Source organism: Sardina pilchardus, chromosome 13, assembly GCF_963854185.1.
Source record: "Sardina pilchardus chromosome 13, fSarPil1.1, whole genome shotgun sequence".
Taxonomy (NCBI): Eukaryota; Metazoa; Chordata; class Actinopteri; order Clupeiformes; family Clupeidae; genus Sardina; species Sardina pilchardus.
Genome location: NC_085006.1, coordinates 14,756,056 through 14,780,705, shown reverse-complemented (window position 1 = coordinate 14,780,705; position 24,650 = coordinate 14,756,056). Strand labels below are relative to the sequence as shown.

Genomic DNA, 24,650 nt, shown 5'->3' with positions numbered 1-24,650 from the left:
CGAGCGGGAAGAGAACAGCACGGGGCCCAGAGGTAGCGCCGAGCCGCACTTCCACCCGCCCACGGCCCCAGCGCCGCCCCCACACACACACACACACACACACACACACACACACACACACACACACACACACACACACTCTCCGCTCTTTGGCATGCCGAGCACGCCGTCCTCGTCTGAAAGTGTCCTCGTTTCAACGTCACGTCACACGGCGGCGAAAGATCAATTATGGACTGGTGGGGAGCAGAGAAAATAAAAAAGGAGGAAAATCCATACACAAAACAGATGATGGCAGACAGGGAGGGACAAAGAGAGCCAGCGAGAGAAAGAGAAAGAGAGAGAGAGAAAAAAAGAGTGAGAGAGAGAAAGAGAAAGACCTGTCTCAAGATAGCTCTCTAGAAGTCAGTATCCCAGATGGAATCAGAATGGCTATGTGACAAATAGCAACGCTGGAGGGGGACATTGCAAACTTCATAGTGTGCTTGATTGTGTGTATATGTGTGTGTGTGTATATGTGTGTGTGCATATGTGTGTGTGTGTGTGTGTGTGTGTGTGTGTGTGTGTGTGTGTGCGCGTGCGCTTCAGTGCTCTTTCCAAAAGCACAAAACACATCGCCAAATTCCCCTCTATGGTGGCTCAGTCCATGGCTGGGCTGCATCAAAACCGCAGGCTGGACCAGCATTGAGTGTAGAACACGGTGGCCGGTGGTGGACAGGAGGTTGATCCCACGCTCCTGTGGTTTATTGCATTGAGGGAACAGCCCTTAGATGTCCCTGCCAGAGAGGTGGGAAAAAGGGGTGGGGGGCACGGGTTGGGTCTCCGTGGAGACGCCCTGCCCCCTGCTGGCTTCAGTCTGACCCACACTGGTATGTCACTCACTCCCTAGGAAATAAATTAAATAATAAACAAACAAACAAACAAACAAATTCCTGACCGGAAAAAAACAACCTCTTGGATAGAAAAAAACAATGGTTCCTTGTTTTTTTTTTCTCTCTCTCACTCTCTTTCATCCTTTCATCAGTGAGGTGTTTGGTTTTTTTTTTTCTTCTTAATTCCGATCTGGTTTTTATTTTCTTCTGCTTTTTTTGGCAAAAAAAGAGAAATGACCTGTATAACGCACTTGAGCATGCACATGCAGGCTGGGGGCCCCGCAATCACAGTGATGTGCTACTCCATGCCATTCCGCAGCATCTGATTGGCCGCAATGAGCATGACGCTGATGATGAAGGCCATGGCGAAGGCGCAGATGAGGCTCTTGCGCACGCACGTCTGCCGGTTGTTCTTCTTGGAGTGGACTGTGGACAGGGAACATAGAGACACAAGCGGTCAGCCAGGTGTGTGGTGTGTCCGAGGGGTAATGCAGAGTTAAGACACGTCAAAAACTACACATCGTCAACAGCCCATTCACTCTTCACTGTAGACATGACTCAAAAACCGGAAGTACCATATTTGCACATCTTTCTTGTGAAAAATATTTGTTTAATTGTTAAGTATTCATTTATAACTTCCTCGTTGTTGTTCATTGTGAGACCAAGATGAATAGCCAAAAGATGATTTTCTAAAACCTCTATTTACTCAACTTTACCTGGGTGCCAACAAATGTGCTGGGTGCTGAATCAGATACTTTCTCATGAGGAGGCACAGCACTAAACCAATTCACTTGAATAAGAAAATAGCTGCTCGATAACCGCCCAAAAGTGCATCACCAAGATGCCCGCCGACTATATGGCTCTGTGATAGTATATATATATAGAGTATATGCGCTAATCATCATATCATATTTATGTTTATGGTTCTTTCCAGTCGTTTTTGTCCAAAGCAACATACAATGACATTAATAAACATTCCATTAACATTAAAATGAACACAACAATGTAAAAGTTTCATGCAAAGTCATATAGCCTAAATAAAGAGTAAGAATCAATTAGTTAGCTACAAGGTAAACAGACAGTTTTTGTCGGTAGTAGTTAGAAGCTTTTTGAAGATCCCAAAGCTACATTAGTTTTTAACGAGGAACCAAATCAAACTGAATGCAATATGTTACGTTGGCTTTAAAAATCCAAATCATGTCCCCTTTTCCAACCTGGAGTTAGCTGAGGCAACAGCCTGCCATTGAGAGTAGAAGGGGAGGTTATTAGGTGGAGCAGGAGCGCATGCGGAGAGACAGATTGCGCACACGCCTCACCCCCATAATGTCATTTTTTCCGCGTCAGTCCCCCTCCAGCAGGGAGTGCTGCTAGTCAGCTAGTCTCGCCCCGCCTCCAGCCAATAGCTGGCCTTGATTCTGGCGTGGCCAAGACCCCGCCCTCTGCTGACACAGGTGGAGTGATGTCACACTACTTGGTGCTCGAAACCTAGCACCCCTCTGCACCCCCCGCCCCAAACCCAGACACACACACACACACACACACACACACAGACCCAAACACACATTCACATTCACACTCACACTCACACACACACACACACACACACAGACATACACCACAGTGGAACACTCAGCATTTACGGCACTTAAGGCGGCAGGGTCAGACAATACTGGATTAATTACTGAAAGAGACTAATTGGAAACTAATTATACACCAGGCACAGTTCACAAGGACAGAGAGGTCACCCTGCACTGTAGTTACTTTTTTGCAGCAAATACGAAACAACGGTTTCACAAGCTGAATGAAAAATTCAGGGGAGATAGCCTCACTTTCAAATGAGATCAAAGCCTACGAGGGAATAGGTGGCAACACCAATTACGCCAAATTTGCACTGTGAGCGCTGAGCCTTTCCGTTAAAATACCTAAAAGGTTAAACCTGATGCTATACAGATTAAAGACTTTAAAGTCGGGGCCAAGATTCGGCACTTATGCTAATACTTGAGGAATACTTCTTAAGCAGTTTCCTATTGACCCCGGGCGGCGAGCACCTCGCGGCTTCAGTTCAGCCAGGCTAAGGTATCGTGGTGAATAATTCATGGCGGGGCACCGAGGCTTTGACAGATGGCATCTCCGAGTGCAGCCTCAGACATGGAGACACGCTGTAGCTGGTGAGGTGAAGATGGAGCACGCCCGAGGCAGTGTCAGTCAGCGCGGAGGTCTCGCTCTTCCCAGCATGCCCTCTGTTGTCGCCCTGCGCTCAAAACACACAGCTGATGTCATCAGCGAAGCCGCCCCTCTCCCTCACGCCAAAACACTTGGCTCAGGCTGAACTCGAGAAAATAATTTATGAATGCGGAGATCTCAATGTAGCTCCAAGTCATAATGGTGTGGAGAAGAACTAGCTAGCTGTCATGCATATTCAGAGACAGCTCAACAGCTTTCATAACCCGTAAGACTGCCTTAATGTTTCTTTTTTTAAATAAAAAAGATTCTTCTTAAAAAATAACAGGATGAAAAGGAATATTTGCATCCAAGGGGCCCATAAGGAAGCACTCCGTCACATCTACACCGAAGCAGCATCCCATTAAATGTCATCGAGGGGCTACCGAGTGGCGACTCAACTCCCACTTCCCTGACGAAGACAAAGTCATAAATATGAAAATGAGGCGCGCTCCTTGAGGACTCGTCATCAGCTTTTCTTTTCAGCTCTTTTTATTGGGCCATAAAGAAACTAAATAACGCACCTCCGTTTCCAGACTAGACAACTCACCTCTGATGTGCCCGTGATCAGACTAAACGCATTACGGCTCATATAAGAAACGCTGATCCATAAAACATTTGTACCCAAACCGGGGGGTGGTACTGGGGGCAGGAGATAAAATGTCTGCCAGCCTCGCGGCCGAGACTTTACTTCTGAAACCAAATGCCACGGACCTGGCAAACTTGCTGTGGGATTCACCTTTCCAAGCCAGGCTTTAAAGGTGCGAAAAAAGGCGCAGGGAACAAAATCTGAAATGCAGGGGCACAGGGGAGGGGAGCTCAAACTCAACCACGGCCACTTGCTGTCCTGAAGTCCTGAAGAACCTGCACTCCTGCGGTTGGTCTCAGCTGCTTGTAGGAGTCAGTTATAGACCTAGAGCAAAGGTTCACTTAATCCTGTGAGATGGGAGGATAGAATAGCACTACAGTTCAACCCTGACCATTCAGGCATCTTCTGATATCCTCCATCCTCACAAAGCAAAGAGACTCAGTGAGTAATATCAATTAACTGATGGCTAGTAAAATTTAATAGGGGCAACACACATTGCATGTGAGTAATTTAATGACCACTCTCTGGTTTGCATATAAATCAAGACCATCGTATTGTCAGTGTGATCATTTTCGATGCTGTCTAAAACTGTGAAAATGGAATGATAGTGAGGCTGTTGGCAGCTTACTGCATAAATCCTAGGGTGTCATCTCTTACGTGTGGGTTTGTGGCTATTGTTCTGCAAGTTCTGCAATTTTCGCATACGTGGCTTTCAACAGATGTCTCATTTATGGCTTACCGGAAAGGTTTATTTCTGCCGATAATTGTATTGGAACATTTATTATCGCCATGAGGATAAAAGAGACAGCTGTTCAAATACGGTCCAATAAGATCCCTGCTGTTCTAGAACACGATATGATGAATTACTAAATAAAAATGATGTGTTTATGTTGAGTTTAACCGTGTTTGAATTACAATTCTGTCACTTCTGTCGGCGTATTTCATCTTATGATTGGTCTTGCATGCAAATAAGGCTATCATAAATATATATGCATATGACATCTGCAAAACCCTCGAAGTTTGCCTGACCACTTTTCTTTTAAATTAGCATTTTTATCAGGCTCCTATTGTATAGGTTTTTGCCAACAAACTGATATTGCTGATCAGGAAAAGAGTGTTATGTAGCATGTGTGTATGTGGTATGTGGTTTTGAAGCTAAAATATGTTAACGTATATTATGTGTGGAGAGCATTCACTCACCATCATTATCTCATTTTTGACGGAGGTGGCGTTTAGAAGCTTTTGCATCTGAACACTTAATAAATATCATAAGTCTGTATAAGCCATATCAGCGCACAGAGATCTTCCATGTGTTTAAAAACTGGATAGCGTAACATAATGGCATTAGGGGCTTTGCTGTAATTTAAATTTATAATCATTTCCATTATTTATGTATTATCACCTTGTCTAATGAGAGTAACAAATCTAACACGTGGTCAGAGATAGGTACTGTAGAATGATGTCCGTATGGAGAATTGGACGTGTGTTAGAACAGTTGCAATAGAACAGCCCAATCACGCTGTGAGGTTTTGCAACAACAATAACACACTGCATTAGGAAATAAATGATGTATATCGTACAGACCCTCTCTGCCAATTATCAATGCTCAAGGAGGCTTGAAGTATTTGACAGATGAGTATATTTGGCATTCAGCCTTGATCATTAATTGGTCATAATCAGCCTGGATATATACACTACCCAGGGCTTAGAGCTCATCAATAAGAAGTGTCTGTTTCTCCGATGCCAGAAGGCCTTCTGTAGTATAAAACCAATACATATTATCTTGTCTGTTCCTCTATGGAGAATGATACAGCCCAAATCACAATGATGACTTAAATCAGGACAAAATGGTCTTGTGGAGCTGATCATCTGTGTGTTTAAAACAAAATTCAAATCAATACCAAAACATTTTGATATATTGCAGAGATTACATTAAAGATGAAAGATCTCTTTGAACTGGAGTGCAAAAAAGCTTGAGGCTGTCAGAGGGCTTTTGATCCCACGCAAAGCTGCAGACTTGCAATCATCGACAGTGTTCGTCATCAGGCGCGGCTCACTTCTTACTGATGAACGAGAGAAACTCGAAAAACGGCCATGAGAGAATCAGAGGCAGGCAGCCCCACAGCAGTACACACACACACACACACACACACACACACACACACACACACACACACACACACACACACACACACTATGAGAGAATCAGAGGCAGCCCCACAGCAGTACACACACACACACACACACACACACACGCACACACTATGAGAGAATCAGAGGCAGCCCCACAGCAGTACACACACACACACACACACACACACACACACACACACACACACACACTATGAGAGAATCAGAGGCAGCCCCACAGCAGTCGTGCACCACCAGCAGCATGTTGTGGAGATGATTCCATCACACCTATTTGCTCACTGCTGTTAACTGATAATGAGACTATTAAGCGCAACTCTGCAGAATAAACACAGCAGTGACAGATAAACCCAACTCAACCGCCCAGACACCCACCCAAACAAATAAACACACACACACACACACACACACACACACACACACACACACACACACACACACACACACACCCAAACAAATAAACACACACACGCACACGCACACGCACACGTACACGCACGCGCACACACACACGCACAGACAGACAGACAGAGCACTCACTTCCCTCAAACTCTGTCTGGCAGTTCCCAGAGTTCTCGTTGAGGCTCTCCTCCTCGTTAATGATGATGTTCTCGATGTCCTTCATCGTGAGGTGGTCCCGGAAGGCGTGGAAGAGGATGTGCTTGAGCTCCTCCAGTGTTATCCTCTGCATGTCAAACTGAGCCACGGAGGGAGGGAGAGAGAGAGAGAGGGGGGGGGGGGCAACATGAAACTCATTCCTCTCGCAGACGTTTGCACTTAAGTTTTACCGCACATTTCATCAGCCCATGGCCAAGAGTTCAATGGGAAACAACTGTGACGACTAATTGGCCAGAGGAGCTAAACAGCAATCAGTTGAATAATTAAGAAAAGAGGAGATTTTCATAACATTGCGCTGATTCAGACAGACCAAACAGGAAATCACAAATAATTCAAAAGGAACAACTTGAAAACCAAAACGAAATTCAAATGTTGGACTGAACCACATAAGGGACTTAAAAGAGAGCCAATTAAGTGGGTACATATGAAGGAAATGCAGCTTGTTTTCAAGCTTTTTTCAGAACACGTCATGAACGTAAACAAGATACTGTAATGCTAGAAGTATACTCGACGCACCCGACCTGTCGCGCGACAATGTGACGTCAAAATGACGTAATTTCCTGTGTCGCAAGCCACATTTCAGCCGCGCGCCGACCTGTCGGACACGAACATTTTTTATCAGCCGCGCGCGCCAACCTCGCACGACAACTAGGAAGAGATTGAAGCCAAGCTCACGGAGCCAGTGTCCTTATACAGTCATCAACCACATAAACCACATTCAGGCATTATCATATAGCCTATCCAACATCTTAAATAAGCCCATTCATTTTTAAAACGACTGTAGTCATGAAGTTTGAATAATAGTAAGTTTGAAAAGTGGGAAGTTAACTTGGCTAGGCTGCAGCGAGAGTTGCCGTTTGGATGACTTGTTTACAGTCGTGAACTACGTTGGATAAGTTAACGAAGTTACCAGTGAGAGTTGCAACAGGAGGATATTAGGGGGAAATGACTAGGACCGAGGCACATAAGTATTCCAGCAAAAGGTAAGGAAGAGATTTGTTTTCAACCAAAGGATATCTGCTAGACCTAAAAAAATATATATATCTTTCCATTTAGGGAGATTACACAAGCTCATCTCATAAACGAGATGGTAGGCTAATCCTTCAGTTGTGCAAGCTAAGTCTGAAATATCAGCAAAGAAGCTAGTTGCTACTGCCATTAACGTCAATGGATACCGTGCCTCCGTTCAGGAGAATACTGCAAATTGTGTCGCGACTACCACGCGCAAGTATACATGGTTACAACGTTCCCCGTGACGTCAACATGTCGCACGACAAGTCGGGTGCGTGAACTGTACCGGGGCCTTAAGCTGACCCTTCGCTGCTCACTGATTGACCTCTGACCTTCGAAGTGCTTAATGAACGGTGAACACATCACCACTATTTATCAATTTACAAACATCAAGAACGGAGAAGACAAAATTCTTTATTTTTTTGTAGGCTAAAACACTTTTTTGCGCACACATCGTCCCCTGATTAAATCAATTAAATAAGAAATCATGGACAAAGTTACAGTTTTTTAAAGCACATCTGCCAGTGCTTCATTCATAAAATGCTTTCATCTTTACAGTTACTTCCAAACTCAGTCATTCAGTTTTAACAACGTTAACACTATCTGATCACTATCTATTTGATCAACATTGACGGCTCAGCCCGAGAGCCAGATAAATTCAGATTGTGACTCGGCTATACGTTTGGCACTCAAAGTATGGCTCGGCAGTCGGCACCAATGTACTCAAAAGTCTATAGCGCAGCTTGCAACTCTGCAGGGAGGACGAAAAACGGGATGGCAGCAGCACAAGTGTCTTCTTTAAGTGGCTTGTGCAAAGACACAACAGCACACCACGACGGCTCGCAAGGTGATAAATCACGGGAGCAATAAAAAGGGACACATCACACCCACTCGCATGCATACTGCTGCCGTGACTCATCTCGCTATATCTCCCTTAAGTCACCGACAACTGGAGGGGGAGCACTTGTGTGTGTTTCATGTCCAGACATTTATGTGACATCGCTGTATATAAACAGCACAATGTGTACACTAGAGGTGTTAGAATGTTTCCTCTTGGGAGTCAGTTTGAGATTTTTTCATTGACAATGTTTGTCAGAAGGAGCAGCAATAACACGCACAGAATGAAATTAAGACGTGCAAAAATTTCAAACACAGACACACAGACCAAAAATGGCAGTCAGGCATCGATCAGTAGAGCGTTCTCTGTGTTTGAGAGAAAGAGAGTGATCAAGACTCTACAGTGAGAGACTTCAAACACAGCACCAAACAAAGCACCAGCAGCTAACCTGTTATCACAGTGAGAGGGCAAGCTACTATTTACCTCTGTGAGTTTCTAGACAGGTGGATTAAGAGGCAGCACATCCACTGCCAGGATTTGACCTTCAGTCAACCCAGCCCTCCAGCGGTGCCATCACTTGGGACCATTAGCAGAGAATAGAAGAGACTGCCGCCACAGACGTACGTCTGAGTGTGTGTGTGTGTGTGTGTCTGGATTTACCTTTGTGTATGGGAGGGGAGGCCGGACTCAATCAGAAACATCCATGACAGATAACAAATTCCATTTTAGCTTCTCATTCTTCTACTCTGTGTCTTTTCTCTTTCCTTTTAAGAGTTTATTTAGAAGCGTAATGGTGGCCAGACTGACCTTCAAGGCTGAGTGAGTGCATAGGAGTCTGAAGGTCATCTCTGCCTCTGCTATTTTATACATGCAAGAGCTTTACCCACAGTTTTCCACAGAGTGATACGAGAGAGAGAGAGACACACACACCCACACACACACACACACACACACACACACACACACACACACACACACACACAATGATGACAACATATGGTTACAGGACCCAATCTTTAAAATAAATAAAATGGATAAGCCCTATCAACATTAATCAAAATATCGTTTTAGAAGACTACATAAATTTTTTGATAATCGAAATATTTAAGACAACCTGAAAAGACCAGAATAAATACCAAATACCAACCAAAGCATTCTCTGATCCTTTAAGCATTTGCGAATCTACACAACAGCCAATACTCCATCTCGCCTCCACATTGCAGCACTCATAAAGCATCTCTCTTCGATGGGAGCCAAAACAGCTGGCGGTAAATTATATTAGCGTAATTGTTTTCCTGTAACTAGTTTTATCCTCCTGACGCTCGGCGCCGGTGCAGATTACAGCCTTAATTAGCACCCATGAAGCTCCTATAGAACCGCAGGCGGCCTGCGAGTCAAGGTCACACACTAATGCCATGTAACGGAGCACACGCGCAGATAAAACATATTTAACCGGCGGAGCACCGCAAGTTACGTTTAATATATAGCCGTCATGAAAATGGGCGAACGGGAACGTAAATTGGTTATTAACAAGACCTGTGATTTAACAGCAGGCGTTAAGTTCTCCGTCATGGTGTATGGGTTTGAGGCACAGAGAGATTAGAGAGACCAAGGATCGGGGCTCCTAAAACGGGGTCGTTCTTTTCGTGAGCCGAGGCTCAGGGGCTGTGCCATGTGGACCGGCTGTGCGATTCAGCGAGCGCCGGCCAAGCTGAAATCTGTCTGTAACACATCAGCGTTTCCAATCTGCCAACGCCAGTTCCAGCGTGCGCAGATGGAGGCTGGGGAATGAAGTCACTTACCAAGTCTAAATGTCAATAGCGACGCTCCGCACAGTCGGCATCGCTCGGTCACATTCCTGGGAGCCCCCACGAGCTCCGGGAGAGTGTTTGGATCGGCACTGATTGGCACGAGCGAGCCCCCATCAACTACGCGACAAATGGAAATGTTCAAATCAAGCCAGGCAGAAAGGCAATAATCCTTGCACCCTTTCAAACAATGGCAAGACCATGCCATGTAACATGAGGAAGGGAGGGGTGTGAGGTGTCACAGTAACAGGCCCTCCAGGCAAGTGGCAGAGAGTGTTGGACCTCATCGAACCTTCACCACAGAGAGTGCAAGAGGGTTCATCGACAGACCCGCTTTGCGGCCCATGGCAATCTGTTTAACAGCAATTAGTGATGCGCTGACAGGATTTCTCGTGTCAAGCGGAGCTTAGTGATGGCCAGGACAGTGTTCCTGCTGGATCAGCGCTCTCTGGACACACACGGGCCTGCACAGTTCTGACTGTCGGGAATTGACTGACTGTGAGACAGGTGGGGGAGACTGAGAGTAGGACAAGAGGCATACAGTACAGTGAGAGAGGTTCCATTCACACCTGGAAGACAGGGTCGGATCTTGGCCATTTCACACCTTTCAGCACTTGCGTACACACCTGGCATAAAAATGCGATCTAACAAGTGTCTCGAATCCTACTTTCCTGCTGAGGAGCAAAAGAGTATTTTGAATCAGGGATAGCCAGGCTATTTGAATGTGTTGAACTTTACCTTGTTTTGCTATGCTTCTACTTTACTGAAAAAGTAACTAAGTTGTAACTACATTTTGTAATTTACTAAGGATGCATGCGCGAGCATTCACAAGCAATAGCTTGTAATTATTGCCAACAATGAATTCCCTTAGATCTTATGGATAAATGTCATACAAATGTGATAAATGTCGTACAAATGTGATATCTGGTCCTATGGTCCTTTTCACAGATAACAACCTCTGAAAGACACTGAACTGAAAACGTGGAGTTCTGCAGTTAGTGCATTACAGTTTTAAAATGAATCACAACAATGAATGTATATATTTTTGACAACAGTAGGCTATATAACACTTACATTATTCGTATGGATGGCATAGGCATTTGTGCTATTACTGACATGACATGAGGGGATAAATTAAGGTGCAGCACATTGAAATAGAAAGACATGGCTCCAAAATGGTATTCCGTACAAGAGACAGGGTATTTTGTTTTATGTAGCATATTTCAACATATTCAATAATTATACACATATATTGTCGTAGGTAATGCATATTTAATTCAGTCTGTGCTACAAGCACCGTGCTACTAAGTCACAGGTGACACGCAATACCAGCTCCCTCTGCACTGTGCATAAAACATTAACATCTGCAGAGAAAAGGTCTGTTCAGGCCGAAACTGTACAGTAGATGCTCAATGCCATTCTATGGCTTTACCGACTTCTTCCGTTTTGTTTTTACAGAAAAGAACAGCATGTTCCTGTTTGTGCTAATTGGTCACCGTGGGATGTGCTCGTTGCATGTGCTGCAGGAGCCTCCGGGAGACTCAGCCGGAAACAGATCAAAGGCCTTTAAACTTTGGCACCGACTGCGAGAACAGCGTCGGTTTCACTGGCGCTGATTGAAGCAGCCTTCACTTTGGACAGGACGCCGTGAAACTCAGCTAATCGCTCATACGTCCAGACAGACCCTGCCTGCGCCGCGGAGTCTCATCCCTGGACCAAAAGTGCATTTCTGGATTGACTGACTTATTTGCTAAATCCAGCTGACAGATACACTTAGCACCTTTAGAGCCCCTCAGGAAAAGAAGCGCTTGAAATAAATTTTTCCCAGTAAGCTGTGTGGGGCATGGGGCTCCCTTTGGGAGAGCACACCGGTTCTCTCCCCCAAAAGCGATTAAGCAGGTCTCACTGCATCAGTGCTTCATCATTACCAGGCAAAACCAAGCGAAACAGGAGCACAGAAGGTTACAAAAACACTAAACAAAAGCAACTCTCACGGGTACTACTTCCCATGATAACATTTTCCTGTTTAATTCAAGCATACTGATGACAGCTGCTGGTTTTCAGGGCTAATCACAAGAAAGTCAGGATATGACTAGAACAACAAGTCTGTAGTACATCTTGTAAAAGGCAGGAGAAAAGTCATTATATTCTGATATTTTTTGGCACTATATATATATATATATATATATATATATATATATATATATATATATATATTGATTAGGCATCAAGTATTGCATTATTTATCTCTTAGGGGTCCAAGCACTGGAGCTGCTACTGTAGATACATATTGTTGTATTTGTTCTAAGCTAAACACCTTCTGCAGCAAAAAAATTCAAATGTACAGACACAAAATATTCTGCACCCAGCCATCCCCATTACTGTCGGCTGAAAATTTCAAAACGAAACTGGCATTAGTGGGGGAGAAAGGTTATTCATCCGAATCCCATCTACAGACTGATCATGACAAAATTACTCAACGGGACCCTGGACCCTGATAATCACCGCTAGCAGTTAGATATTTTTCTTTATCTATCTGTCGATCTGCACATCCACATATCTATCCATCTTAATGCTATAACTTTAATTTGATTACATATTCATCTACTCTGATAACAATCATTCAGAAGACCATAATAGAACATAATACAATAATATGGCTGCTGTATGCAAAACACATTTTGAATATCTACAAATGAATCACAATGTTTCGTAGATTGATATCATACTCATTCTACCGTAACAGTATCATAAAGCCTAATAATTTGCAATTCTAATAGTGGTAGTGTTGTATTGTCACCTTTGTAGCAATTGCCCCCTTAATCCACTCTTCACCACCACCATAACAACATTCGCATACCACTTACTTACTACAGGTACACTCACTTAAAATCAAGGCAGACTATAGCTTTATACTGTATATGAAGAGTTCAGATGCAAAATCCTCTAAATGCCACCTCAGTCAAAGATGAGATTACAATGGTGGGTGAATGCTCATCACACATTGATAGATTGATAGATAGATAGATAGATAGATAGATAGATAGATAGATAGATAGATACTTTATTGATCACCAAGGGCAATTTCAAGTATATTTTCAAGTATTAAATTCATGTTACTAAAAACGTTAATGAAATTATCTAGCTTAAAAACTTGCTAAAAACCATTCTCCTCTCTCACATATCGATTTGTATATAGGAGCCTGATAAAAAATGCTGATTTAAAAGAAAATTAGTCACACAGATTTAGGGGGTTTTGCATCTGAGCTCTTCATATCCAGCTTCACAACCATGGGTGTTCGTATGAGAGACAACACAACGCCCTTGTTATCACTGCAGCCTTGCAGTCACTGTATTGATCCCAATCTCTTAACAGCACATGAACATTCAGGGGAGGGGAAGTGGTGGTGGTGGTGTGTGTTTATGTGTGTGTGTACGTGTGGGAGAGGGGGGGGGGGTGTAATTTATGTTTGCATGTTGAGAGCTACTGTCACACATGAAGAGGACAGAAGATTCACAAAGGGCAAAACAAGCACAAATAATTTCTGGAAGGAATGACAAAGGGAACACAGCCTGGGCAGCCATAAAGCCATCACCGCCTGTTGAAGCGTTGACAGGCACAGGCTTTCCTGGCTGTCGGCCATGCGTTGATGTATAGGCGACCGAACTTGCACACTCAGGGGGCCCCAAGTTAAATAATCCATAGCCTGCTATTAGTCAAAAATATCTCTGTGTCAAGCCCGGAAGTTTCGGCTTGGCAAAGCGATATGTTCTCGCCTGTGTGCGTTGCCATGCATACGCATTATTGGGAATGAAGGATGGGAGGGGAGGAGAGGAAGTCGACTGGACAGATGGCTCGTGTCAGTGTCATTATGGGAATGACAAGAGCGTTGCGCTTTAAAAGGTGTCCAGATGTGTTCATCAGTCTGAGTGCTCACAGACTTCCAGACCACCACTCCTTCCCCATCCACATAACCTTCGCCACGGTGGCTTCCTCCTGGCCAAATATTGGGGACCGGTGAGGCGATGGCGGCCGACAGGCGATGAATCACGGTCTGGTAGATCGCTGATTAAACTGACCTTTGCTTTGTATTACGAGTTGTGACACTGACCTTTTGGTATGGCCATCTGTCATATGTGGCCAGGGCGATGATGATGAGCGCCACAGTAATCAGCTGCGATGACCTGCAGTATGATCTGCATATTAGCTATTAGCCTGTCATCATGAGCAACGATGATAACCAGCTAATAACACTCCAGTCACTCTTGCCACTCTTGAATAAGGTCTTTACTAGGGGTCTTATGCGCAGTCAGACACTATATTTCCTAATGCTTCAGTGGGTATTTATCCCAGTGTTACAAAGCAGATAAAGCTGTAGATTAGGAAAAGACACCCAGTCAAGACGGAATGTGCTTGTGTGTTCAACGGGTAAAAAAAATAAAATATCTTAGGCAAAGAAGCTTTACATAATCCGACACAAAGGCCTCTGGTCTGAGAGACAGCGTCTGGGTCAAAACAGCCATCAGAAGTGCAGTTTCCCCTCAAAATGGCTCCACCATTTTAACCACAACAGCGCTACACCTCACATTAACAGGCAATTACAGCCGCGCGATTAATCAGGTGGAAAGTGCCCATTACCCCGGGAGCATGCAGAGGATGCCCTGCCTGTCCTGAGGATCAGGCCTGTGTCATTTGTAAATGTCAGTGGTTCCTACAGCTAGACACTAGGCTATGCTACTGTGTGTGTGTGTGTGTGTGTGTGTGTGTGTGTGTGTGTGTGTGTGTGTGTGTGTGTGTGTGTGTGTGTGTGTGTGTGTGTGTTTTGTAGGTGAGCTGCAAATGTTCGGCTCAGGTTGTTCTAAGCGTCTGAGGATTGGAGCCAAGCCTGAGAGATCCAAGGCTGCTCCTCCTTTATGTATCTCCTGATTTTTTCTCTCTTTTTTCTCTCATGTACACACACACACACACACACACACACACACACACACACACAGACACACACACACACACACACACAAAACATCGACATACATATAAGACTCTGTACTGTCCTCATAGCAGCAGGGGGTTCAGTGAGGTTTTTCTTTCGCTCTCTCTCTTCTTCTTCTCTCTTTCTTTCTCTCCATCACACACACATACAAACACTCACACTCACTCACTCACTCAGTCCCAGCGCCCCATTTCCATATCTGAAATTGAAATCAGCTCCATGGAAACATCACTCCCCGGTGTGCTTGTTGCTTTCATATGCACACACACCTCTTCTCAGGCCATGCTTCATCCAGAACACACACACACACACACACACACAACTCGCTGACACAGGCATGAAAAGAATGACTGAACACTCCTGACATGCAAACAGGAAAGAAATAACATTTTCAGCCAGGTTACTCATCCAGCAAGTAAGGCATGTGGTGCATTACTGCGACAGCTAAGCACAGAGAACAGCCATTGCATGGGCTCAGATGAATAATCAATCAATACTGAGAATAACAGTAATGTATAGCTTTATAGCAGTTACCCATTTATACAATTACTATCTCGTTATCTTTTTATTCTTTATTGTAGCACCCACACTGAGGACGGCTTGACGCCGATACATGCTTGTTTTTTTTTTATAACAAACTAGTGAGTGCGGTTCTTTTGCACATTGGAATACGATATTTAACTCGCACCCGAAGAAGGAGATATATTGGAGTTTGAGTGCGCCTCTCTCTGCAAACCATTTATCCAATTAAGCAGGCCTGTTATTGCAATGATCTGTCTGGGACCCTTCTGATGGCTACTACTGACAGATACAGCTGCAGCGGAACCATAAAGCATCTCCACCAACAATCTATCAGTGGACAGGATACAGTACATTTGAAAAGTGTCGCATGGTACATCATTCTCTGGCAAAGCTAGAACAGTCACAGATCAGTGAGGTGATATTTCATTGAAAGCTGATTGTGCTATTGTGCAATTTGAGATGCAGTTTTTTGCGAATGTGATGAGATATGATTTGAGAGTCCATGTTTCGCTTGTCTTTCCGGTGCTATGGCTGTCAGCCCTCGTGTTTCAGCTTCCCTGCCAAGTAAAGCTGCTATGTTGGGGATGCTCAGCCCCGAAAAAAGGCATGTTTAAAGTAATTACACTGGAAAATGCAAAAGTGCCGAGATCAAGACGGTCACTGCCTTTAAGAACAAGACAGAACAGTACAACGCAATTAAGCATCCTCCTGCAGAGGGATAACTGGTATGTAGGGACGTGTGTGACTGTGTGTGTGTGTGTGTGTGTGTGTGTGTGTGTGTGTGTGTCTGTGTGACTGTGTCTGTGTCTGTATGCATATGAGAGGCAGACAGAGAGAGAGAGAGCGAGAGCGAGAGAGAGAGAGAGAGAGAGAGTGAGCAAGAGAGAGAGAGAGAGAGAGCAAGAGAGAGAGAGAGAGAGTGCAGTTTGCACTTTAATTTGTGGCAGAAGCCCTATACTTGATTGACAGCGCAAGGGAAGATGAGTGCAGAGAGAGGGGGAGGTTTCCCAGCACTGAGGCAGACAGGCACAGCCAAACAGGCTCTAATGAAATGATACATTAGAAGGTGGTCAAGGTGACTTGCATGTAATTAAACCTATGGTGGGCTACTGAGAACATCCACGTCATGAGGGACAAAGGAGGGGGGGAGAAATAGAGAAAGAGAAAGAAAGAGAGAGAGAGAAAGAGTGAGTGAGAGAGAGAGAGAGATGATTTCTTCTGGGTCTGTAAAAGAACATTTCCAAGGTTCCTCTGAGATTCTTATGAACTCATGCATTCTGATGGCAAGGAAATTGCAGGGAAGGATGTTATTTTAGAAAAGTTGTGTGATACATAAAAAAACTGTATCAGTAATCAACAAGGGAATATGATCACATCGTGAAAATATCATCTCATGAATATCTATGGCAGTTCACACAATAGAGAGTGGAGTTGTATGCTGATTCTCTACCTACAGTAGCTTCAACTAAGAGCTCCACACAGTAAATCACTTTACGAACTTTTCCATACAGTACTGTATGGAAAACTGTACCTCTCCTCTAGTGGATCTAACTTGACTAGGATGAGGTCTGAACAATATAACTTCCTTATCTCTCTCTGATGCTGAGTCACTGTGTTATTGTGTGCTCCTTGGAGATCAGACCATGTCCCGGAACTCTATGCAAAAATCAAGGCTTTGTACATGTCAGTCAACACACATTGGAGGCAGTAAAACTGACAACAGTGAGATCAACTGCCTTAGAAAGGCAGGACAGAGACAAGTCGGACAGAGAGAGACAGACAGACAGACAGACAGCCAGCAGTGTCAGATCTTAGTGATCACTGGCCGGTCACTGAAAAGGCAGGCAGTGGCTGACTAAGTTGATGAGAAACTTCAACAGCAGTCCAACTTTAGAAGAAGTTTGTCGCAATCCAGTGCACCCTGACCAAACTTTAAAAACCTGAGATAAACACACATACTTCAATTATGCTCTTTCCCAGTTCATTCTGTGAAAATATCAAATGCAGCGGTTGAAGTATTCCTCAAACTCCAGAAACTCTCAGTTCCTCGAATAACAGACAATTTCAAAACCTAAATAAGATAAACAATGAAAAATGCATCAAAGTAGCCTCATCGTGTTGGAAAATGAGCCATCCTCGCAGTATATGTACGTTACACTGGTTAGCTATGCACTTATTTATGGGGCTGAAAATAATTCAAATGGATTGCTCAAAAGCAGAGCTAATTTTAAAAAATGGTACAAAATATTTCAGTGAGACAGCGAGGCATGGTGCAATTAAAACAGGCTCTTCTGCCTAAACAAAGTTTTTGGCAACTGAATCAAACACTTTAGCTGCAAAATGTAAACAAAACTGCCATAAGAAGCTGAAGAGCCCACTTGTTCTTGAGCCACCAGAGGTACAGTATCAGTCTTTTACTCAAGAGTAGAACAACTTTCTCAAGCCAGTTATGAAGAACAGAGTTACAGTATGTCTGATACAACAATTCCTCTGTAATTGATCTCTGGTCGATAGTCCAAGTGTACTTGACTGCATCAGCTGAATTAGCCCGGAGACAGGGTGACAGATCAGCTAGCACGCTACGAATTCCTGCCATCCTTCTATTCAATTCTGTTATGAACACAATGGCCACTGATCAGGTCTAGTTGAGGTCACTGTATGATATAGTTGCAAACAGCATAAACATTTGGCCAACAATGCCACTCATATGGGCATTAATGAATAGCCTCCTCTGTGTCAGCCTGCACTAACTTCTCCACTGTGGCAGTCACAACATCAGTTACGATCAAAATCAATCTGGACCTATCCGTGCCAGAAACCCTGGATGAAGAGTGATGTCTGAGTCTGACAACTGCTGAAAACCTTGGCTGAGGTCTTCGCCACAATATTTAACCTCTCACTGCCCCAGTCCATAGTCCCTCCATAACTCGAGATCACCTTTATCACCCCCCCCCCCCCCCCCCCCCCCAACACACACACACACTACATTGTTTACATATTAACTGCGTTAATGACAATAAAATGTTTTCAAGTCATGGGATCTAAAACAGATACATGTTTTGCAATCATAGTGCTACTTTCATAGTATTTTAGCCCCTTTCTAATGGTCGGATCTTGTTTGGTTCCCGTCTTTTTGTTTGTGAACACTCCTGGTGCCACCTGCTTGCAAGGACACATAAAATCATCCTTTGGACAAACAAATGCACTGAAGTGCGAAATTTGAACCAAAACACATTTCAAATCAATAAACATAGCGTGTTGACAACAATGCCTTGGTAGGTTAAGATCAACAGCAAATATTCTAGCTTATTTGTTTTTTAGATTCCCATTCATATTAGACGACCCCTGGAAAGCAGCGGAGAGGTTTAAGTAAGTTCAATCATCAAGTTACTTCAGTGTGCCGTCTTCTGCAGGCAAAGCACAGACACGCAGCAGACATGCGGTTATGATGATAATTAGTATTTACTCTGGCTGGGTTGGCAGTGGCATCTCATCCTGAAAAAGTAATCACAGCTGACAGTCCTCTGTGACTTGCAGTTAGTCCCGTTGTTTTATCAAGTGCCTGTCATAAGGGTACAACTTGGCCTAATTTCCAATAACCTCTGATGTCTTGCACGAAGCCTCCCCCAAACACAGCCAACAAACAACAGCGCGTCCCAAGCTGATAAACATGGCACGGCTTCTGACACTAGAGCTAGAGTGTGGAATTTAAGCAATATGCTTTCGTGCCAAATGACATTAACTTAGCGTCAGGGCCGAGACAAAGGTACATTCTTTGAAGGGCTTCTACTTCGTTCATATTCACAGCGGATCACTCACTCGGCAGCCTGTCCTCTGTCCTGTGCTGAACTCTCCTGTGTGTCCTGTACTTGTTTGTGATATGGGAACCATATAAGGCTGGGTGTGAGAGACAGTGAGCGAGAGAGTGTGTGAGTGAGTGTGTGCCTGTGCACATATGAGTGTGCACATGTGTGTATGTGTGTGACTGTCTGAAAAGCAAAATAGCACAAACAATTTGTATTCTTGGGCGCAATGGTTATGGAAATATTCCACAAAAACAACGTTCAGAGCGGCACCAGGAATCAAAAGCTTCTATACCCAGATGCCCACCAAGTGTCATGCCCCAGTCAGTGTTCTGGGGTCCCAGAATCGTGGACCAGAAATTGCTTGAAAAAAAAAAAAAACCCAACAACAACAAAAAAAAAAAAAACCCAACAACAACAACAAAAAAAAAAAACAGGGAAAACACTTGGTAAAAAACCTGACAAAACCTATATGACGGCCCCAGCCGTGGCGCGACTGGCTGGGGCACCTGCACCGCACACCGGCGACCCGGGTTCGATTCCCGCCCCGTGGTCCTTTCCGGATCCCACCCCAGTTCTCTCTCCCACTCGCTTCCTGTCATACTCTCTACTGTCCTGTCCAATTAAAGGCATAAAAAGCCCCAAAAAATAATCTTAAAAAAAAAAAAAAAAAAAAAAACCTATATGACCATGATCCATCTCCTATGGTCATTACAAAAACCACAAAGTCCCACTTAATTGATTTTTGCCTAGGCTACTTCCTCTGTCAACCTGGGCCCTGCCTTCCTGTGGGCCATGGGGCATAAGCCCTCCTTAGCCCCTCTGTTAATCCAGCCAGACTTCTGGATTTAGCTAATAGGACAATGATGCATAGGCCTGTGATATCACATCTGACTTACAAAGACACTTCACAAGTAACCCGTGCCTTTTGAGTCTTTCATTAGATTGCAAAGGTCTCGAGGCTAATCTGGAATGACCGACCACAAAAGTGAGCCTGATTAAAATGGGCCGAGAGTGGAGGTCACGTGACTGACCAAGAGGTCAGCGGAGCGCCACCCTATTTCTCATCGCTTGAGCAAAAAATCATTTAACTCCATGCATTATTCATCTCACTCCTCTGATTCAATAATGGCCACAACAAAGGCCCTAGACAAAGGGCGACCGGACATGAGAGATGAATGGATGGGATTTGATGAAGTCCCAGCTCTTGTGCCTCATGCGAGTGATTTCTTTTTTTTTTTGCCGCAGAAAACATAATAATGGAGCGATGACAGTATATCGCCGGGGATCAATACTTCAAGTGCAAACAAGTCCTTCCCCTTTGAGGAAATGACAGCCGAGTTAAATGATTGGCTGGGAGAGGCTGCGCTTAGGCCACAGTGGCGAAGTGCAGGCTTAATGTGCTACATCAGAGGATCCTGTGAGAAACCGGCAAGAGCACGAAGCAATTAATGGGCTAAATTAAAAAGCCTTGTGGAAACACCCTGAATCAGATGGCTGGATTTCACAGGACTATCACAATTGCACACAATTACACACACTTTCACACACTTTCACACACTTTCTCACACACACACACACACACACACACACACACACACAAAGCAGTAGAGCAAAGCACTGTGAAATGACATTAGATAATCTAATAATGTAAAAGAATAAAACCAAATTATCATACATTTCTCCCCAAGCTACGCTTTAGCAGCGGAATAAGCCCCTACAGTCTGCTATCTGAAGGTGTGTGGTCTGACTCACTGCGGCCTGGGTTAAGGCAGCGGACACACTTTAAGGGGTAGGCTGCTGATGACGTGTCCTTTCAAACACCACGCAGGTTAGCGGTGACCCTCGGATGACCTCTGTGGGCCATCCGTGGATCAGAGGCTAGTCAAGCTGCGGTCTCGGTGCACCCAGCTAGCCGAGCCGTGCTGAGCTATCTTTTCATCGGCGGCACGGCACAGCGGCTCAAAGAGCCCTCTGAAGCTTCTGAAGACTTCTTCTGAGCGTCTCGCCTAGCCTGTGAGTGTGACTACCTCAGACGCGCGCACACACACACACACACACACACACACACACACACACACACACACAAACACAAGCACACAACAAGCACAACAAGTATCATAGGCACTGGTGCAGACAGCTTTACGAGTACACAATTTTTCAGGATTTCTGAATTTCTATGCGCATATTTCAGCAAAGAATACTGAACGCAAAATTGAATTTCATATTCTAAGTGTGCATTCTAATCCCCAATGGCAAGCAGTGGTATTGATTCAAAAACCATTTAAGATGTGCACGAGCGCATGTACTGTCACTCTTCTAAAAGCAAAGAATGACTCAGGCCCAACCTAAAAATTCAAGGAGTAAAAGATCGTCCCTTTTGAATACAGATAAACGGAGGAGAAGCTTAGAGGATTGAGCGGTCCATGAACCTAAAAGCTCCCCATGCTGTTTATAAAAATCATTTTAAAACATCAAATGGGAGATTAAGCTTTGCCAGAAAAGTCCACTTCTCCATCCTGACGGTAAGAACCCCAAATTCAACTTTATCTTAACTCATTCCTTCCCAATTGATCTGAAAAATGTACTGACTTTAAATGATTGGTATAAACATCCATAGCTCTCACAGACACAAATACATCTTAAACTTTTTCTCTTTTACCACAGTTAATGTTGAGATCCAATGTGATACTAATGTGTCAGGCTTTTGTTCAGAGGTAGGCTGGTTCGGATCTTTTCTTTTAAGTTGAGCATAATGTGTCAACTGCATTCCCCTCTGCACAAGGTTACTTGCGTGATATACTGTATCACCAAGGACAATCATCTAATATACATGTTTGACATTTCTGTTTTTCTGCACTGCAGCCGCTGAAATTTCTTTTAATGGCAATTATGTCAATACTGAGGAGAATTTAACGACAATTGTACCTCACAAATTCAGTGCGAGGCTGTTGTGTAAATCTGGTATTTTCTTTAGCAGTGGATGTCCTTGGGTCTAAGGCAAACCACTGAGCTTACCTGGCTGCAAAAATCCCTGAATATCTCTGAACAACCTACAATTAAACACAAAACAGCTCTGCTATGAAAAACTCCTATATACTCTATGTCAAGGCAGAGGCACTGCTCTAACAATGTGAACCACTTTCAGAAGATGGCATCACACAACACCTATCCTGGCATCTTGGGATAGATTATGTCACAGTTTCACCCATCAAATTCAGGCTATGAGATAGCAAACGCACCTAATATCAGGCCCATCTGGCCCAACAACGGCCTATTCATCATTCTTGTATCTGAAGCGTAGGAAATCAGATTTCTCTTCATACAGGCTAAAACTAGGGCCCTTCTCAAAGTCAAAGAGACAGTACTTTTAAAAGCTTCCTAAAACAGTAATTTATGTTAACTGTTCTGTACTCTGACTGATTAACTTTTATCTTTTCCCAGTGTTTTATCTATTCAAGTGTGTTAATTTTCTTCGGTTCTTCATCTCCATGCGTTCTCCTCGGTGTCCTTGGTTGCCTTTTATTTCTTATTACATTCCACTTCACAATTAATTGTATTTGAACGTCTCCCCTCTGCTATGCAAGTCACTTTCTATTAACTCTTCTTCAGCAGGGGAGTTTTTGACGTTCTAACAGAAGATTCTGTTCCTCAATAAAAGTAAGGTTCTAAAATTCCATGTTGAATTCAATGAACTCAAGTTATTCTTTAGAACGTTCAAATGTCAACATTCCTGTCATACCAGTGTGATAATGGTACCAGCTGAAGGGTTAAGTCAGAGACGGTTGAGGTTCTAAAAGATCTTTGGCTAAGTACTCTGTTTACCCTGTTGTTTAAAAGTTCTCAACCTATTAGCATTCAGAAGGAAACTCATGATCATCATCATGGCACTCATATTTGATTCACGTTGGAATCCACTCTCATTAAGTCTGCCATCCGTGCATCATGCGTTGCGCTAAATGGCAAATGCATGTGCGAGGGAGACAGCTTGTCTGTTCTCATCGTCAGCACTCTCCATTCCATTTAGCACACCTCATGTAACACAGCTTCCTAATCAAACACCAAATCATCGTTTTCCGGTGGTAATGTTGATTTGTGTTGTCTGACAACTTGGAAAGTAAGTGTAAGTAATCTAATATGATAAAAAAAAAGAACACATTGTTGCTGAACTTTTAATTATAGAAGCCAAAGTACTACACTGTTATGTGATTGCATCTACAGCTGCCACAGATGCAGTTGAAGCGGACTCTGGTTTAGTCCACACTTGGATCAGCTTGGTCTGTGGCCAGCCAACATAAAATGTGGTGAGCATAAAATACATGCATGAAGTAAGCGCTAATTCGGTCTGCCCTCTCCATAGCATAATACCACTAGTGCATATGGCTATGGCAGACCATTGCAAATCTTTGCGTTTTCACTCTGCTGTGAAGAATGCCCAAAGCCAGTGCATCTGAGATGAAAACACTCATCCTCTGTAGTTCAGCACTCAATCTAGGTGGAATTTGGGGAGGGATGCTTCTTTAAAGGACAGAAGAACCCAGGCGGTTGGAAACACTGGCTGCCTTTTGTCAAAGCCTCTATTTAGCGTGCCTTCATCAGTCTTTTCAGTGTGCTGTCAATTTTCTGCACAAAATATTTCCGCTGGCTGGGACATGCCAAAGCATCATCAATCACCCATCCATTCTCTCCTAAAAGTAAAACAAACCCAGTCGAGTATACAGTGGTAAAATTGCAGCCTAAAGTGAAACACTGGCCAAATAATGGTCATAAACCAACAGCGAATGAGAATCTGTTTGCATACCAAGTTTATAGTGAAGCTAGTGCAATCTTACTTAAATTCACCTTCTAGATTCACCCAGGCAGGTGTAGTAAGCCATAATGTGAGAAGGGACTCGGCGCTTGGTCTCCGAGCGCACTAAAAATGCATGGCACATGCTCACGTTTCCCTGCCACTGTTCTCCAGAGCGGGGAAAATTTTCATGAAAATCAAAAATCCAGCCGGGAGAGACGGAGGAAGCTCGTAAATATTTAATCAGGAGAACGTATCCGAGTCAAACGTGCGCTTTGCTCCGAGCATCAGCCTAGCGGTGTTTCATTTTCCAACCAAAAAACGATTTCGGACCCCAGTTCTTTTGTACTCGCAGGCAGCCAGACAGACTCCTCTGCAGCGCAGCCCGGGGTGACTCATTATACATCATTTGTTAAATATTTTACAAACTGTAATAGTCCGGCA

The 24,650-nt window shown here is 43.9% G+C and overlaps 1 protein-coding gene across 2 annotated transcripts in view; it reads right to left on the bottom strand.

The window, feature by feature from the left end:
* Positions 1-80: 80 nt before the first annotated feature.
* caln1 (calneuron 1) overlaps positions 81-24,650 on the bottom strand; it is a 41,383-nt gene continuing 16,813 nt past the window's right edge. Inside the window, exons 5-7 of one of the 2 annotated variants that reach the window (XM_062552629.1) lie at positions 6,367-6,523; positions 1,121-1,295; positions 81-882 (exon numbers count right to left, since the gene is read on the bottom strand). In XM_062552629.1, the coding sequence (XP_062408613.1) occupies positions 1,168-1,295; positions 6,367-6,523 (285 nt within the window). In that variant the 3' untranslated portion in view covers positions 81-882; positions 1,121-1,167. Of the gene's footprint in view, positions 1,296-6,366; positions 6,524-24,650 lie in introns of both variants that reach the window. The other variant, XM_062552626.1, reaches the window with a different exon arrangement.